The sequence below is a fragment of the Anopheles nili genome, chromosome 2 (assembly GCF_943737925.1).
Source record: "Anopheles nili chromosome 2, idAnoNiliSN_F5_01, whole genome shotgun sequence".
In the NCBI taxonomy this organism is placed as follows: domain Eukaryota; kingdom Metazoa; phylum Arthropoda; class Insecta; order Diptera; family Culicidae; genus Anopheles; species Anopheles nili.
In genome coordinates this window covers 67,312,176-67,329,159 of record NC_071291.1, presented here as the reverse complement: position 1 = coordinate 67,329,159, position 16,984 = coordinate 67,312,176, and the positions used below count along the sequence as shown (strand labels likewise).

Here is a 16,984-nt window from a genome sequence, read left to right as displayed (position 1 = left end):
AAAAAACAACCGTACGTCGGCGTCGTCAGGTGCGTAGACAGGGCCAAGCCGCAGTTAATCATTTACCGCAAACCGCTAGCGGTTAGCACTATTAGACACGCTTCGCGATAGCTGGCTGCGTAATAGGGCGCACAATTTGTATCTTCTCATGTGTCCTGTGCCTGCGTACGAGCGTGCGCAAAACGATCACGCAGGAATCGGTGTCATCGTCGCAAACTGCGCCTCTCGATCTGGCTGCTTGGGACGGCAGGCAGAAATGGGAGCGGCGTGTGGCGTATGGGAGCGTGAAATTTGATGTCGTTTTATCGGCTGTTACTGCACGCCGTTTAGGACGCCCAGGCGACTTCCCTACTGCCCTAGAAATCGTGCAAAATGGCAACAGGTCGAGCTGCAGCAAATGTGGCTTGGTGATCGATAAAGATTTCTACGAACACAGCTCAACGAATCGGTGGAACAAAATACACCCAAAACCATCGCGCACAAAAGTAAAAGCCGTTTGTGTAATGAACTTTACAGCAAATCATATATTAAATCATAAATCCTGCGAGCGGCCGACGTCACACGCATCGCATGTGTCACATAAATCACTTACGCCACACGAACAGGCCTTCCGCGTGTCGTGTTCGAGGAGAAAACGCCTTTACTTTTGTGCGCTTTTCTTCACACGCGGTTTTATAATCCTGCGGACGGTACCAGCGACGTTATGCACATTTGTCGTTCGGAATTCGAAATCACCGATCTTTGCACTAAAACACCGCGCTCACACAACCGAAAAATGCGATCCGCGAATGCAGGGAGAAGGCTTACTTTTTGAAATGATACCGTAAATCGGAATGTTTGCCACACTCGAACAGCTCCCGAAACAAAGCCCGGTGGCCAAACCTACGAAACGGCACCGGCCGAAAAGCGGAATTTTAATCCACAGAAAACTCGCTTCAGCGGCGTAGCACTTTCTTTCGCTGGGATCGTAAAATTTCACCCCTCACTGCATCACTTTCCACGCAGCCTTAAAGGGGGCTCGTGAACCGACGACCACGCGGCTCCGGTAAGGCTTGATCACTCGGAGCTCACTTTCGGCCAGAATTCGATGCACTTGCTGCTGATTGAAAAGGATTTCAAAGCCTTTTTGAGTTGTGTTTTTTTTTGGGGTAGTCTTTTTATTTTTTTTTTGTTGCTTCGTTTTTCCGATACCACACCGATTTATATTCCGCACACCATGGCAGCGCTTTCGCAAGCAAGCTTACGCAAATCGGAGCACCAATTAGTATGCACATACGCGATTTATACGACGCGACTCGCACAGGGACCACTTTCGCAACGTTGACGTTCACTCGATCGGCGATCGTGGGTCGGAAAACTCACTCGATTTCGGTGCAAACTTTGCCCGTTCGTGCAGCGGGGAAAATCACAAAATCCACAATCTCAAACACAACCGCAACACGGACACACGAAACTGAGAAACGATCCGTTCACAAGGAGCTCTCGATGGCGTCTGAGCTCGAGCCCGATTCCGTTCGGGCAGGTTGTATTGTGTAAAGCCCTCGTTCGGTGGGTTTTTCCTTCGCCCTTCTTCTCGTGCAATGTGCCTTTTTTTTCTTGCGCATCCAACGCACACGCCCGCAAATGGTAGCGCACCCTGCTGTTCGCCTGCACGGCCCGGAAAAGCCCTCTCCGCCACCGGAGGCCGCGCACCAGCGCATTACATTTCCACGGTTGAAGGAGACGATCGAGCCGTGCCGAGTAGGCGATGGTTCGGCTCACCGGTGACGCCGGAGTTGGCTGCTGGTGGACCGCCGGGGTGGTTTGAATAGATGGCGAGATGGATGGATGGATGGATGGTTAGGTTCGGTATCTTTGAATCGAATGGCGAAGGAACAATGAAACGATTGCGAATCGCCACCTTCCTGCTGCCGCCCTTACCGGTTCTCGCTACGGGCGCATTCACTATTGCGCTACACCGATCATAAATGATGATCCACAGGCTGGCGCTTGAGGGCAGCAAATCTTCTCGTTTTGAATACGATTAGCAGCGTCACAGGTGGCCCGGCGACAAAGTTCACCTCTGGTTGAGGTTACGAAATGAAACGCACCGGTAGAATCCTCTTTTTTTTTGCTTCGTTCGCGGGAGTTGAAGCGTTATTAGTTTTAAGCACAGTCACGTTTACCCGCTTGAAGATTGATTTTTTTTAATTCCTTTTTAAAATGAGTTAGGCATCCTTGGAGCTGAATGTCATCTAACTTATTAAGCATAGTATTAAAATGAGGTTAAGATAGTATGAGTTATGGTTTAGTTTTTTTTTGCTGTTATTTTAGTTTAAAATACAGAATAATCTAATCTATTCAAACTAATCTATTTGATAAAAATCATGTCCTTGCCAAATAATGATAATGTCCTTTTAATTATCATGTTGAAATGCTCGATAAAAATTGCCTGGATTGGATAAAATGGGCTCTCCATGGATCTAATTTGAGTATTATCTCTTGATAGATGCCATTATGAATCTGATTGATCCATGCTCATTAATTGTTCGCTAAACCACGATTGCAAAACAATGTTTCACGCAGCAGCAAGAGAGGTTTCCGGCATATTAGACCGATCGTAGTCCTTAGAAAACGAAAGCTTCACGACAGCCTTTTGAACACCTTCATATAGATTTCAACTGTAAGGTCATCACGCCTCATCCTATCCTTATCGCCAGCTAATTGGGCCATAATATCTGGTTTTTAGTAGGCGTTAAATTAGGCGCCCATGTCAATTAAGAGCCACATGGCAGGAGGGCTCCGTTTAAATCTTTCTCGCCAATGTCAATCGACACTTCCGCTGCGTTACAACAGCGAGATGGCACCCGGGGAAAACAATTTCGCTTGTTTGTTCGTTGACAATACTAATTACCAGGCCAGGTTTCTTTCTCTTTCAGGGTTTGCCCCGGGCGCTAATCTCACCAACCACACCCCGACAACGCGTGCGCCGAAGGTTTTTGCCTAATTTCATTGTTAGACCACTGGCGCCGGCGCTGAGGCGCGACCGAGGAAACACTCGGAGGACACTCAACTGGGCGCGCCTCGCTTAGGGTGCGCTTTGTCATTGCGCGTGCCACCGCAACGGTCACTTCCGTTGGGATGCCTTTCGCCGGCCCGAATGGTGTCCTCGTTGTTGAGGAGGCAACACAAAAGCAGAAAAGAAAAACTCACGAACAAACGAAATGGCAGCCACGCGCGCGAACGCACACACGCATTAGATTTACATTTCCTTTTCGGCGCCTGGCAAAGCAACGGCTCGTGCCGGATCCTGGTCATTGACAGGGAATTATGGAGACAATTATGTCTTTTCGCGTCCATCAGCCGGGTGGGTTGGCACCTTAGGGTTGCATTCTTTCCACGCGTCTCATTAGGGTGGCTTCCGCAGCATGAGGCTCGAGGTACGATCGCCCGACTGGAACACGCCGGTGGCGAATTGCGGCACCTTCGCCACGACGCGCCGAAACGCGTTTCGCAACTGCCAAAGGGCGTGCTTCGGTCGCCTTTTTCCGTTTGCTCTTTCTAAACAATGCATCCGAAATTAAGGAAATCGTGCATTTGTGCTCTTTCTTCAGCCATGCTGGCAGCTGAAGGCCGAACCTTCCCCTGCCAGCGAAGGGTGGCCGCGCTTTCCTAATCGCCACCCACGCCCGTTCCAGTCGACCTCCGGGCAGGGCGCGCACATTTGTGTATGTATGAGTCTTTGTTTTTTTTTCTCGTGTTGTGCTTGGGCGTTTTTTAAATCTATTTTTTCCTGTGATCAACGCGAGGAAGCGAAATGTTTGTCAAACGCGCGCATGAATTTGAATGCAACAGTCGGCGGAAGCAATCAGGGTCCACACAGGCCGAAGCGTCAGGTGACCGTGATCGCACCGAAGCCATCGCACGAGACAATTCCTTTTAATCGCTTCATTTGGAGCCTACCGGCCGTGGTGGAGGGCTAGCGGTTGCTTGAATGGGGATTAAACTAGCATCCGGTGCTACCCATTTGTCGATGCATGGCGAATGCATTCTGCTCCCGGCACCGCATAATGGGCTAATCGATCGTGAAACGAGCGAAAATCATTGATTTCAGGGTTGCTCCCTAGGATCAATGGAGGCAAGATAATGGGATGTAATTCCCTGCACAATGGCTTTATGGGTTTGTGTAACGGGTTTGTAATCCCATCATACTGTACTAAATTGCTTTAGCATGAATTGTGGAGATTATTACATCATATTGATTGAAATTAAAATTATATTCAAGTAAGCCAGTATAAATTAAAATAATCATTATGGTTAATTTTATGGAATTTTATGATCAAATTAAAATTACACTCAATGCCTGCCATCTTAAAACTGCCAAGAAAAACAAGCTTTGAAAAACGTGGAAATTTTTCACGTATTTGACGAGATTTGAGGTGTGCCTCTACCGTACGCATTGGGAATACAATAATCCTCTTAAAAATACGCAAAGTAATTGATTATTACCAGCGTTATTATTACCATGAAAGAGAAATCATAAAGTAATTATCTTTTGGTCAGGAAGCAAAGAAAACAACAAGAACAAAACATGAATGCGATATTTTGACCAACTCTTTTGATCGTAATCCATCTACGGTTATTTTGGTTTATTTCTTTGGACTTGGAAATCTAATAAATGCTTCGCGCTGATCTTAAAACAAATATTGCTGAACGATTTTGTATGATATACAAATCAGAAAGGACCAATAGATCGAGTAAATCGGACTGTTCTAATGAACTTATTTTCAAAAAAAATTAAATTAAACCGCTTTCAAACGTATTCGCACGAAACACACCGCACGTAAAAACCATCGTATTTGTTTCTAGTTGCTTGCATTTCCGCCCGGACAAACCAGAACTCATCCGCGTTCTTTCCGGTTTCCGTATGCCATGAGAACGATCTTCATGGGGATATATTTTTTTTCGAAGACACCACCATTCTTCCCAAGAACCAGGAAGAATTTAAGCCAACCAATTAAGAACCAGTCGCTGCGGAAAAGCCGCATCTTCGCGCCGGACTCCCACGTGATGCGACTTTTCCGCTGAAGAACTCCCACGCGGTGCAATCAACCGGTGGCCATGATCGAAGCTGCGACCACCAAAAGCCCCCATCCGATCGTATCGCTCTGATTTAGGGGCACTGAGTCCAAAATGCAGAGGCACATTGTTGAACCGCGACGAGCAAAGCGGCTGAGAACTGACCCACATCCAAACAGATGCCACCCGACCGACCGTCGCCGGAAGATCGCAGTTGAGGCATTGTTGTTTTTTGGTGGTCAATGTCAGTCGACGAACTCGCGGTCAGGTCATCCGATCGATCATACGACGCCACGGAGCATCGATCGTACCGGAGCGCGTGTTGCGTTACGCAAGCCAGAAATCTTCTCAGGTGATGGTTGAAACAACACGAGCAAGGAGTCGTAAATAAGTCACTCCCACGGTGACGTGGAAAACTCGGGGGTCAATTATCTAACACCAGCCTGGCGACGCACTAGAGTGGCCTTTCGCGGAACGCAAACGAGCGAAAAAGGTACGCCTTCCCGCCGTTGTCCGGTGCGCCGTAAAAATAGCCGCTCGCGCGATGAATGATTGACAGCGCGATACACGCGTGAAGGGTGCGTTTGGAGGGTGAAAGATGGCGCAAGTAAATCGACATCGCGGAAATGCGCGAGGACAAATCTAACGCACGCAAATACACACGATCGATGGCGTTTTTACGCTTTCCAGGTCGGCTGTTCGGTCGTTCCTCTGGGACGTTTTTCGTGGTGCGTATAACGGCACAAACATAACTGGGTTCACGTTCCGGAGCGTTCTGAGCGTTGTCATTTTGGGCGGCGCAATCATGTTTCTTACCGCGCCGGGAATGGTGTTTTAATGCGCCGCCACCAACGCCAGCGATGATCACACTGTAATTAGAGTTTTCCAACGCGCGCTTGGAGGCGGCTCCGCCAGATGGCGCAACCGGCACTCATTTGCGCCATCGTTTAGAAGGACCGTTTCCAACGCTCACCGTAATCCTCGTTGACGGTGGGAAAATGATAACCAGAGAGAGAGAGAGAGAGAGCGAGTGAGAGAGTGAGTGAGAAAAGCCCCATCTTTAATTGGAGCAGCTTTGAAGCGGGATTCATGCTGTCATGCGCTCGACAAGGAGCAATTTTCCACCTGAGCGAGCCGGTTGCACGACCTCTTGCGTTACAAAATCACGCGCAAGGAAGCGTTCCGATAAAGGCAAGGATGTTCCACTCCTTCTCAAGCTGCCTATCTTTTTGGGGCATCCCTTAGCGGGTAATTAACGCATCGCAATCGCACAGGTGCCGCTGCGCTTGCATATTGCATCACATTTCGCCAACCTTCTGGTGAGCTCAACGACCCTGAAATGTGGTGTCAACGCGGGCGTGTAGGATTACGACACCGTCCCGCTCTAAGCGGTTTGCGCGTGGTGTTACCATGCGTGTTGGAGCACTCCGCCAGTGAAGGTGAATTAGAACTAGTACCGTGTGCCTTGAGACAGCGATGGGAGCAATCCAAGGCTAACTAGCTCGGTTGTGAGGGATTTTTTTCAAATGACACTGGATTACAAAGCACGAGGAATATTGCAACAATGTGGAACGCTTCTAAGAGTCAATAAACAATGGTGCATATCCTTTTCGCTTACTGCAACGTGATGTCAGCAACCTTCACCAATACTTTTTTAATTATCATATCCGGAAGAGCATTTCAACAACATGGGCGGTTGATTAAGTATCATAATATAAACTGTTCCTAAAGAACTTTATTAAAAGGACCTTATTTAAAGGGGTCAATAGCTATAATATTCTAAATCTCGTCCATTATGATGACTTTGAGTTATTCGGTACCCTGAAATACCCTCATTAATCTTTTGTTTTACCTTTCCTTAGCTGTTGATGGAATATTCTGAGAAGGAACGAATATTAATTCGAGGTACCAAATAACCCTTGAGGCAACCCGTGCGTCCATTGCATTCGTCGGCATCGTTCAAGATTCGCGCTCCGTGTGCATTCCAGCAAAAAAGAAACCCGTTCGCGTTCCTCTAATATTTATCCACCGCACGGCGCATGGTTCCGCAACACAACGCGCCCGGGACCCTGGGCGGTATTCTGCGACAAAAAAACCCTACAATCAGCGCCCGAAAGGAACGAAGCGAAAATGCTAATTCAAGCACGTTCATCCGCACCCATCTCTTTCGCACACCCGCTGCATCCGCGTGGCGTTTTGCCTGGCTAGGAAGCGCAACAAATCTCACCGCCCACGGTCAAGGGCAGCATGCGAAAGGGTGACCGAGAGTGAAACCTAACCACGATCAAATCGCGGATGCCCGCCTGACGACAAGCCCTCATCGTGTAGTGCTGAGCGTGAGCAAACGGCTGCAACGTCAGCGCGTGCGTTGCGGAAGGGAGTGCATCCCTTGAGGAGCAATCCCCACACCACCGCCCACCCCCCCCCCCCAACCCCCGCCAGCTAGCTCCACAACAACCCCGTATCCCTGTACCACGCGGTCCAGCGCGACTGCGCCGGCGACAATCGCACGGAAAGGACTCGATCACGCGGGACGGGCCTGTCGAATGCGTGTAGCGTAACAAACGTGGTCGCGTGCCCGTGCCCGTGCCTGTCCTCACCCCCTCCGGTGTTCCGGTCCTGTTTCGACCAAACACGACCCCAAACACCGCCCCAGCGGTCGCCATGGTCGCGGAAATGTGCGAGGGTCTGCTGCTACGCCCCAATCAGTCCAACGTCGCCGCTCGACCCGAACGGACTCACGCGCTCACGCTCTCGATCGGTCTCGGCACCTCGGCTCCACGGATCGATTTTCGTCCTTCCCACCCATCCTTACGCAAAACCCGCTGCGTGGGCTTGTGCGTGCGTGTGCCATCGATCTGATTCCTGATTCGGGATCGACATCACCTGATCGAACGCTCGCGGTTTTCGATTGGGCGCCGTGTATCTGCTCGTACGCGTGTGTGTGTGTGTCTGTGTCTTGTTCACTCGCTTCCTGCAGGGAATTCTGCTTCACATCGGTAGGGCTTCCCAAAGCGAAGGATGCTGTTGCGCAGGACGTCGATTGCGTTGGGTGGCTGTTTGCGGCAGCAGTTGCAGCGTGTTGCACCGGCCATCGCAACCAGTGGCTCGATTTGCCATCAACGGTGGCTCTCGAATGGTGGCTCGCGAAAAACGCACCCGAAAATCCTCATCACAGGTGAGATTGCCACGGGTGCCAGCTAGGGGATGGTAGAGGACGCGCCCAGGGACGCGTACACGCTCGGTTTAGATGCGTGCGGTTTAGCGACCAATTGAGCGGTCAATTGAGGGATAAATTGTGACGCAAGGTTAGCAAGAGCGTTTGCGGACGCCACGTTGCTAAGCAGGCAGAACTCGAACTTTGTGGAAGGGACCAGTGGTAGGGGAGGACAGAGAGAGGAGGGGGGAGACGTGCGATTAGAAGTTGTTGCGGCCTTATTGTCGCTGCTCTCGCGAGCGCGTTAGACGGTGTTCTGTGTACAGTTGGCAGTTGGAACGCGAAAGATCTGACAACGGTGCAAAATAGTTCGTGAAAGTGCCCGTTTTGCGATGGTTGAGGTCGCCGAAGCGACCCCCAACATGAGGCGGTATATTTTGTGTCAATTAAGGACGTTAAATTCGATTCAAAATGAAATGTAACAAGGGAGTTACTTGTAACGTTTCAGCTCGATATTATGTGCATCTATTCCGCGAATCCGCTGCAAATGCGAGATTTGTTTTATCGAGTGGATGACGTCAAACTTAACTGTGTTGTTTACGCGGGCAATGCGCTTGCAAATTGCTTCCGTATTATTTCGTTTTTCTGGTCAGATAAACTTTCGCGGAGAACTGGAAGGGTTTTTGAATCAAGCGTATCAAATTATCGTATTAGAGTTCGCAGTAATTTGCAGTGGCATTAAAGTCGATTCCACCGTATCACGAGATTATATTCAAGGCATTCCGTGTTGCGAGACATTTTATACTCTAAAGGGAATACTCTAGTTCCCCAAAATCATTTTTTCTGGATGTGTTTTTTTCTCCCCCTCACAGGAGGACTCGGTCAGCTGGGCGTCGAATGTGCCAAACTGCTGCGCAGCCAGTACGGCGACGAGAACGTCATCCTGTCCGACATCATCAAGCCGAGTGATGCGATCATCAACAGCGGACCGTACATCTTCGCAGACATCCTCGACTTCAAGGGTTTGCAGAAAATCGTGGTCGATCACCGGGTCGATTGGATCATTCATTTTTCCGCCCTACTGAGCGCGATCGGGGAGCAGAATGTGCCACTGGCCGTGCGCGTCAACATCGAGGGTATGCACAACGTGCTCGAGCTGGCGAAGCAATACAAGCTGCGGATCTTCGTCCCGAGCACGATCGGTGCGTTTGGTCCAGATAGTCCCCGGAATCCAACACCGAACGTCACCGTACAACGGCCCCGAACGATTTACGGTGTGTCGAAGGTACATGCGGAGCTGATGGGCGAGTACTACCACCATAAGTTTGGGTTGGATTTCCGCTGCCTGCGGTTCCCGGGAGTGATCTCTAGCGACCCACCTGGCGGTGGCACCACCGGTAAGTTCTGTTGCATCAGCATTAGCTGTGGCAGCTCGTGTTCTCATGGATGCACTCTCTATTGCAGATTACGCCGTTGCCATATTCTTCGAGGGGCTGAAAACGGGCAAGTACCAATGTTACCTCAAGCCGGACACGCGCTTACCGATGATGTACATCGAGGATTGTCTCCGATCGCTGCTCGAATTCATGACCGCACCGGAGGAGAAGCTGGAACGCCGAGTGTACAACGTGACTGCCATGTCCTTCACACCGGAGGAGCTCGTCGAGAAGCTGTCCAAGCACATACCTGAACTGCACGTGAGCTATCGACCCGACAGCAGGCAGCTGATTGCCGACTCGTGGCCGCAGGTGTTCGATGACTCCGAGGCGCGCCGAGACTGGGGCTGGCGGCATCACTATGACCTGGACAAGCTGGTCGATCTGATGGTGCGCGACGTGAACGAGAACTACATCAAAAAGGCGCCTCAATGACGCTAGCGTGCAGCTTTACTGACTATAGAGCGTTGCAATAAACTCGGTATTTCTTCAACAAGGACAAATAAAAATAAATGTGTTGGAGTTTGTACTTTAGTTTAATAATTGAATACAACCATTAGGACGAGAAGCAGTTGTTTTACGTGATGGCATGTAAGCTACAAATAAACAAAGAATACGAATTTATCATATCTGTTGTAATTGTTTACGATAGAGCGCCTAAATGTATGCAATCTTGAAGCATAAGGTCGATCTAAACCTCATTTTCTGATATTTTTTAGCAAAACAAACATTTACGAGCATCTTGTATAAAAAGTTACTAATCATGTACTTTCGAAAAATTATTATGATTCTCTATAATTTTAAGTAAGTGAGGTATGAAATACAAAAGAGAAAAATTGGTCCGTGCTTAAAAAATACAACAGATGACGCCACTGTTCCCCATGCTTCAATGTACACGTGCATGCTTGTAGGTCGAAATTTTGTATAATTTGTTTTCAAAATTTAGTTTCATATCCTGTGTATACTTTATGCTTATCAGCCTGCAAATAAATCCAATTTTCAATTGACTATTTGCAAATATTTATTTCTTCAAATATATCATTTGTTGTCGGTGCTATAAGCTTTTCTTTAGACACATAGTTTGAGGATGGAGCCGCCTGGTAATGGACAAATTTTAGCAAAATCACCTAACAAATTTAGCTTGAAGATGGAAAGCATATGTGCTAGAAATGTTATGCTATCTTAATGATACAACAAAAAATACAACATGTCTAGACGCGATTAAGTACACTAATTCTATCGAAAACGTCAACGATGTCATGACTCTTGTTATCATTTGTGATATAGGCTACGCCCCTTCTTTTGCCACAGAACTGAGGTTTGAATCATGAAAGGCACTGATAAGACCGTAAAGGTATTGCTAAAAGATGATAACTATAACTGTAACAATAACTACCGTCATAATCAACACGCACGTATTTTGTTTCTATCCAGGATATTGCACAACTATTTATATATAGTCTTAATAGACAAAATAAAGTCTCTAATACTTTAATTTACTGCAAAATATTCAATGTAAACATGAAACAGATGTAAAAATAATAATCTGCTTATCAGCTGAAGGCACGTCATCATTATCGTACGAAACTTCTCACACCATTATACTGGCAGGATCGATAAGATCTCAGTGCTATTTTTTAGTGTCTTTTATTCCATAAATTCAGTCTTTCACGCGATACCCAATAGAATACAAGAATGATAAAGAAACAGTTGAAGTTCAATGTGACGTTATGCAATTCTCTATCTAAACCTTTTTTTCACTATGAGATACCCTACGCATTGTTGTTATTTTCAACAGGTGACAGTTTTTGTGAGAAAGGATACACGCTAATAGAGAACTTGGTGCAATGTATAGCTTAATGTTACCATTCTACATTTTTGGACTTAGTACTAGCTTCATGTGTTAGTGTGTTTTTGACAGTTTTCAGTTTCGAGGCATTTTATGAAATGAAATGGCTGAAAAATTTTTAAAATAACGCATCAATAAATTCGAAAATGTAATGAAATCATATTCCTATTGGCTCTACAAGACTTGAGTATAATTGTTATCGATGAGTCATATAGGCTGATACTGTGGATCGTGTAAAGAAGAAATACTTTTTTGATATCAAGGTCTATAGTACAGTTAATCTTAAGTGCTAGAGTTCACATCAATGTATTCTCGCAGTGATAGCATAGAGATTGCAGATAAAGTTCATTGGCAACGAAAGATCGTAACTTAGGAATGGTCTTATCAACAGATAACTAAGACTACCTTAAGGTGCCCGATTTACCGGCATATCCAACCTTTTGATTCAACCGGTGCCAGTGTAAAGTTTGCCGTGCTAAAGTGTGTTTGCTTAACAGTGCTAGAAAGAGGAGTGAACGTGAACGTATTTGCTGAACAGTGCTAGAAAGTGGATTGAAAGTGGCCACATGGAGAACGAGAAACCAACGAGACCTCAAAGCGATGTCCCCGATGTAGTGGACTCTAATCCGATAAACTTGTAAGCGCTAATATCTTTCAGGACGGTACGAGGTCAGTTTAATTTTAAGGAATTTATTCCCTGACTCAGGTCGTCAAGCCAACCGAGGGGCTTCATTGATAACAGTTCTGTGACGCAATTTGCTATATCACAAAGAGAATACGACACGAAACATGCGAAGCGTGGGATTGCGGTCATCTTTAATCAAGTAAACTTCAAAAACTTGGAGAAGCGTAATGGGAGCGATAAGGATTGTGATTCCATACACAAAACGTTGATACATTTGGGCTTTGACGTGCGCGTTCACAAAGACAGTAAACAGTCTGAAATTAAAAATGAATTGACAACAATCGCAAATGAAGATCATTCGAATAATGATTGCTTCATGTTGGTGATTATGACGCACGGCGAAGAAAACACGCTGCATGCATCCGACAAGATATTCGAGCAAAACTTGCTCTGGGAGAACTTTATTGGAGCTAATTGTCCGACGTTGATCGGTAAACCGAAGCTGTTCTTCATCCAGGCATGCAGGGGCCGCAGTTTTGACGGTGGTGTACAGCAACCGTTGCATTTTGGAATCGCTGCAGACACAGTAGATGCTAAATCAACAGCACCTTCATTCACTATACCTGATACGGCCGACCTACTCGTAATGTACTCTACCTTCGAAGGGCATTACTCTTGGCGTAATCCCGAAAATGGTTCATGGTTTATTCAAACGCTTAGCACAGTACTACGAACAAAGGGCAACAGTGACGAGCTCATGCAATTGCTAAAACTTGTTCAACGTCATGTTGCCTACGAATACCAATCAAATGTGCCACATAACCAGAAAATGGACGCCAAGAAACAAATGCCCTGTTTCATGACGACGATCACTAAGGATTTCTATTTCAGGCCAAAGAATCAGTAGCACATTTCTTATGAAACTGTCAAAATTCCGGTTGTAAATAATCATTGCACTCACCAAAATAAAACTGGTATGTTAAAAATCCTAAATTGGCATATGAAAAATCATTAACTTCTCTTTGCGCAAAACAATTTGACCTGCTGATCGGTATGTGGGTATCATATCACATATACTTATTTTTAAATTATTCGATGGTTTTAATATGATGTTTCCGAAATTACTATCGATTTCTTTATTCAAATTTCATTTGACAAATTTTAAATTTTACCTTTATTGGGTGTTACAAAGAAATCGCAATTTTCGACTTAGTCATCCACAAATTTAATAGTAGATTATAATTTACATTCCTGGCGGATTGAAAATGTTGGTATCAGGGGAGGAATCTTCGAAACAATCAAAGATACTGATGAATGTTGTAATTTTTTTTAAATTACAATGATTTTTTTTACAAAACTACTCACCAGAAAATGACAATCGCATAACGGAACAAAACCAAGTTAAAACGTTTATTTTTGCTCTTGATAGGTCTGAAGATTTTTCATAAAATATTTTAAAAAACGATAAAATGCGTATCACCGGGAATGGCTTTATCTCACCATAAAGAGCAAGGAAATTATGAAACGTATGACGTAAACGATGCAGCGGTTTAATGAACGATTTGGCGCTGATTCCATTAAATTTGTTCAATAACTGGAATTGTTCGTGATGTAAGTGAGTCATAAGATAAAATTGTGATAAGAAAATTTCATGTAAAGAATCGTGATAACGATAAAATTTCAATTCTTCGTATTAGTGTTTCGTATTAGTGCTTATGGTTGAACCATTTAGTTGAAAGCTAGTCGTGAAACGGGAGCGTTGTTGAAATCAAAGTGCCCTTAAGTAAAACAAAAATATGAGCTACTCCAGACCGCAGCGTGACGCCTCCGATGTAGTTGACACTGGGCGGACGAACTAGTAAGTATGTTTTAGGACCATCAATGTGTTAATGATGGTTAGTGAAGGTTTTGAGGATTATTGAATGCTTTTCATCTTACATCAGCTCGGCGATTCAACTACCGGAACCCAGCAGCTCATCCGGAAATGAAAATAATAACACGGTAAATTTAGAGTTTATAGAAGAAAAATACAAAACAAATCATGCGAAGCGTGGGATTGCGGTCATTTTCAATCAAGTGAACTTCGTTAAAAACAATATGCGTGACGGGAGCGACAAGGATTGTGAATCCATGCGCATGGCATTGGAGAAATTTAGCCTTGAGGTGCTTGTTCGTAAAGACTTTACCAAGTCTCAAATTAAGGAAGAATTGGAAAACCTCGCAAAAATGGATCATTCGAAAAATGATTGCTTCGTGTTAGTTATATTAACGCACGGCAGCCCCAACCAATTGTATGCAAAGGATGATAAGTTTGATGTATCCCTGCTCTGGGAGAACTTTGTCGGATCTAAATGTGAGTCGTTGATCGGCAAACCGAAGCTGTTCTTCATTCAGGCATGTCGTGGAACTAAGTTCGACAATGGAGCGCCACAACCATCACTTCCACCGAACGCTACAACCGGAGCAGATGCATCGTCTTTCACCATCCCTTCCACGGGCGACATACTCGTAATGTACGCTACCTTCGAAGGGTATTACGCTTTTCGCAATCAAGAAAACGGTTCCAATTTTATTCAGACACTCAGTAAAACACTACTAGAAAACGGTAGCAAAGTAGAGCTCAAAAAATTGCTAAAATATGTTCAACGTCAAATTGCTCTCAAATTTATTTCAAATAATCCTAATGAACCGGAATCACACCAAAAAAAACAGATGCCCTGCATCGTGTCGACGCTCACCAAGGATTTTTATTTCACGAAAAAGGATATTGTAGAGCTTGACACTGCCAAAGCTTCAGTCTGAAGAATCATTATTCTTGCCAAAACAACGTCATTAGTGTAAAATCCTACAATTGGATGTAAGCATATCCATTTTACATCCTATCTCAGTCTCGTAAAATCCTGATTGGCAGTTTACGTAAGATTTAGTGCAGCAAGAGTAATAAATGATTACAACCAATTCAATGAGGATAAATTATTCGTTTCTCTCGCAATATGCAAAATGATTTGATAAAATTTATTTAACAAATTTTAAATTGTAACTTTATTAGGCTCCTTTAAAAAATGTCGGAAACTTCGATTTAATATCTCGAATTTTTGCTAAGTTTGGTATTAGGAGGGCATCTTTGAAAAGATCAAAGATTCCGATGAATGTTGCACTTGTTTAAATTTTCAATGAGTTTTTCATTGACAAAAGTGCTCATGAGGAGATCACCAACGTATACATATATTGGAGTCAAGAGGTAACCTTTTACATTATTTCGCTTACTTTTTTCATATGTCTGTAGATTTTGTGCAATAATTTTGTTTTCCCTGAGTTGACTCTTACTAAGTGGAGCCAAACCAATATAGGTGAAAAAACGATGATTCGTTTATCACCGATTCTTGCCTCATCGTTGTCGCGCGATTCCACTTAAGATTTTTTTATAAAACAATCAATAACAAATAATTAGATAAAAATCATTTAAATAGTAAGTACGTGTATAAGTAATACAATACCTATTACAAAGCACAACAACAATGATCAAGTATCGATCGTCCGTGTAATGTAACTCTGCGCATTGTGACGGACATTTACGAGCGTGCTACGAAAAGAGTTCTGTGCATCTTATTGTACCAGAAATTCTTAATGTTGCGATATTTGGAAATATGCAATGGTTAGAGTATATTTTGAGAATTCCCTGCTCAAACTCAATCAAGAAGATGTTTTCATCGATTTGTTCAATTACTGGAATTGTTCGTGATGTAAGTGAGTCATAAGATAAGATTGTGATAAGAAAATTCATGAAAAGAATCGTGATATGGATAAAATATTACGATTACGGTACGATTTGAATTGCTTATGGTTGAACCGTTTAGTTGAAAGTTAGTCGTGAAACGGGAGCGTTGTTGAAATCAAAGTGCCCTTAAGTAAAACAAAAATATGAGCTACTCCAGGCCGCAGCGTGACGCCTCCGATGTAGTTGACACTGGGCGGACGAACTAGTAAGTATGTGTTAGGACCATCAATGTGTTAATGATGGTTAGTGAAGGTTTTGAGGATTATTGAATGCTTTTCATCTTACATCAGCTCGGTGATTCAACTACCGGAACCCAGCAGCTCATCCGGAAATGAAAATAATAACACGGTAAATTTAGAGTTTACAGAAGAAAAATACGAAACAAATCATGCGAAGCGTGGGATTGCGGTCATTTTCAATCAAGTGAACTTCGCTTACGATAAAAAGGATAAGCGAGTCGGAAGCTGCAAGGATTGTGAATCGTATCTCACGTCGTTCTCGAAATTGAACTTCGAGGTGCGTGTTCACACAGACTTAACTAAGCATGCAATTGAGGAAGAATTGAAAAAGCTCGCAAGCGAAAATCATAAGGACAATGATTGCTTTGTGCTGGTAATTATGACTTATAGCGAAGAAAACAAACTGCATGCATTCGACCAGAAATTTCAACAAAATCTGCTCTGGGAGAACTTTCTTGGAACTAAGTGCAATAGTTTGATCGACAAACCGAAGCTATTCTTTATCCTGGCATGCCAATATGAACAACAACAATCACACAAAGGAGAGCCTTCAGACGTGGTTGATGCTCTCAGTGTATCCCCATTCATCATCCCAGACACGGCCGACCTGCTCGTGATGAACTTTGAAGGAAACCCCTCTTTTCTCAATTCTGAAACTGGATCCTTGTACAACCAAACACTCAGCAATGTACTGGATACAGAGAGCTCTAACCCATCTGACAGCAACAAAGAGCTTCTAGATTTGCTAAAACTTGTTCAACGCCAAGCTGGAGACATATACAAATCAAGTGATCCAGACAACCCTGATACGCAGGTACCTTGTTATATGTCGACGCTCATCA

The 16,984-nt window shown here is 44.7% G+C and overlaps 3 protein-coding genes across 3 annotated transcripts; all 3 read left to right on the top strand.

Moving 5' to 3' along the window:
- Positions 1–7,801: 7,801 nt before the first annotated feature.
- LOC128730662 (L-threonine 3-dehydrogenase, mitochondrial) lies at positions 7,802–10,207 on the top strand. The gene is made up of 3 exons (XM_053823737.1): positions 7,802–8,236; positions 9,088–9,612; positions 9,680–10,207. Exons 1-3 carry the CDS (start codon positions 8,080–8,082, stop codon positions 10,084–10,086), a joined length of 1,089 nt encoding a protein of 362 aa, XP_053679712.1. The 5' UTR covers positions 7,802–8,079; the 3' UTR covers positions 10,087–10,207.
- Positions 10,208–12,066: 1,859 nt separating this feature from the next.
- Positions 12,067–13,560, top strand: LOC128728854 (caspase-like). The gene is made up of 3 exons (XM_053822506.1): positions 12,067–12,137; positions 12,273–12,672; positions 13,555–13,560. Exons 1-3 carry the CDS (start codon positions 12,067–12,069, stop codon positions 13,558–13,560), a joined length of 477 nt encoding a protein of 158 aa, XP_053678481.1.
- A 662-nt stretch (positions 13,561–14,222) lies between these two features.
- Positions 14,223–14,927, top strand: LOC128728843 (caspase-like). Its single transcript, XM_053822495.1, has one exon. It carries the CDS (start codon positions 14,223–14,225, stop codon positions 14,925–14,927), a length of 705 nt encoding a protein of 234 aa, XP_053678470.1.
- The last annotated feature ends 2,057 nt before the right edge of the window (positions 14,928–16,984 follow it).

What these genes read in the sequence shown, in the direction of transcription:
- LOC128730662 (XM_053823737.1), top strand. Translation starts at nt 8,080, where the DNA reads ATGCTGTTGCGCAGGACGTCGATTGCGTTGGGTGGCTGTTTGCGGCAG. An exon ending in CCCGAAAATCCTCATCACAG is followed by an intron (nt 8,237 to 9,087) that starts GTGAGATTGCCA and finishes TCCCCCTCACAG; the next exon opens with GAGGACTCGGTCAGCTGGGC. An exon ending in ACCTGGCGGTGGCACCACCG is followed by an intron (nt 9,613 to 9,679) that starts GTAAGTTCTGTT and finishes TCTCTATTGCAG; the next exon opens with ATTACGCCGTTGCCATATTC.
- LOC128728854 (XM_053822506.1), top strand. Translation starts at nt 12,067, where the DNA reads ATGGAGAACGAGAAACCAACGAGACCTCAAAGCGATGTCCCCGATGTA. An exon ending in GACTCTAATCCGATAAACTT is followed by an intron (nt 12,138 to 12,272) that starts GTAAGCGCTAAT and finishes TATATCACAAAG; the next exon opens with AGAATACGACACGAAACATG.
- LOC128728843 (XM_053822495.1), top strand. Translation starts at nt 14,223, where the DNA reads ATGCGTGACGGGAGCGACAAGGATTGTGAATCCATGCGCATGGCATTG.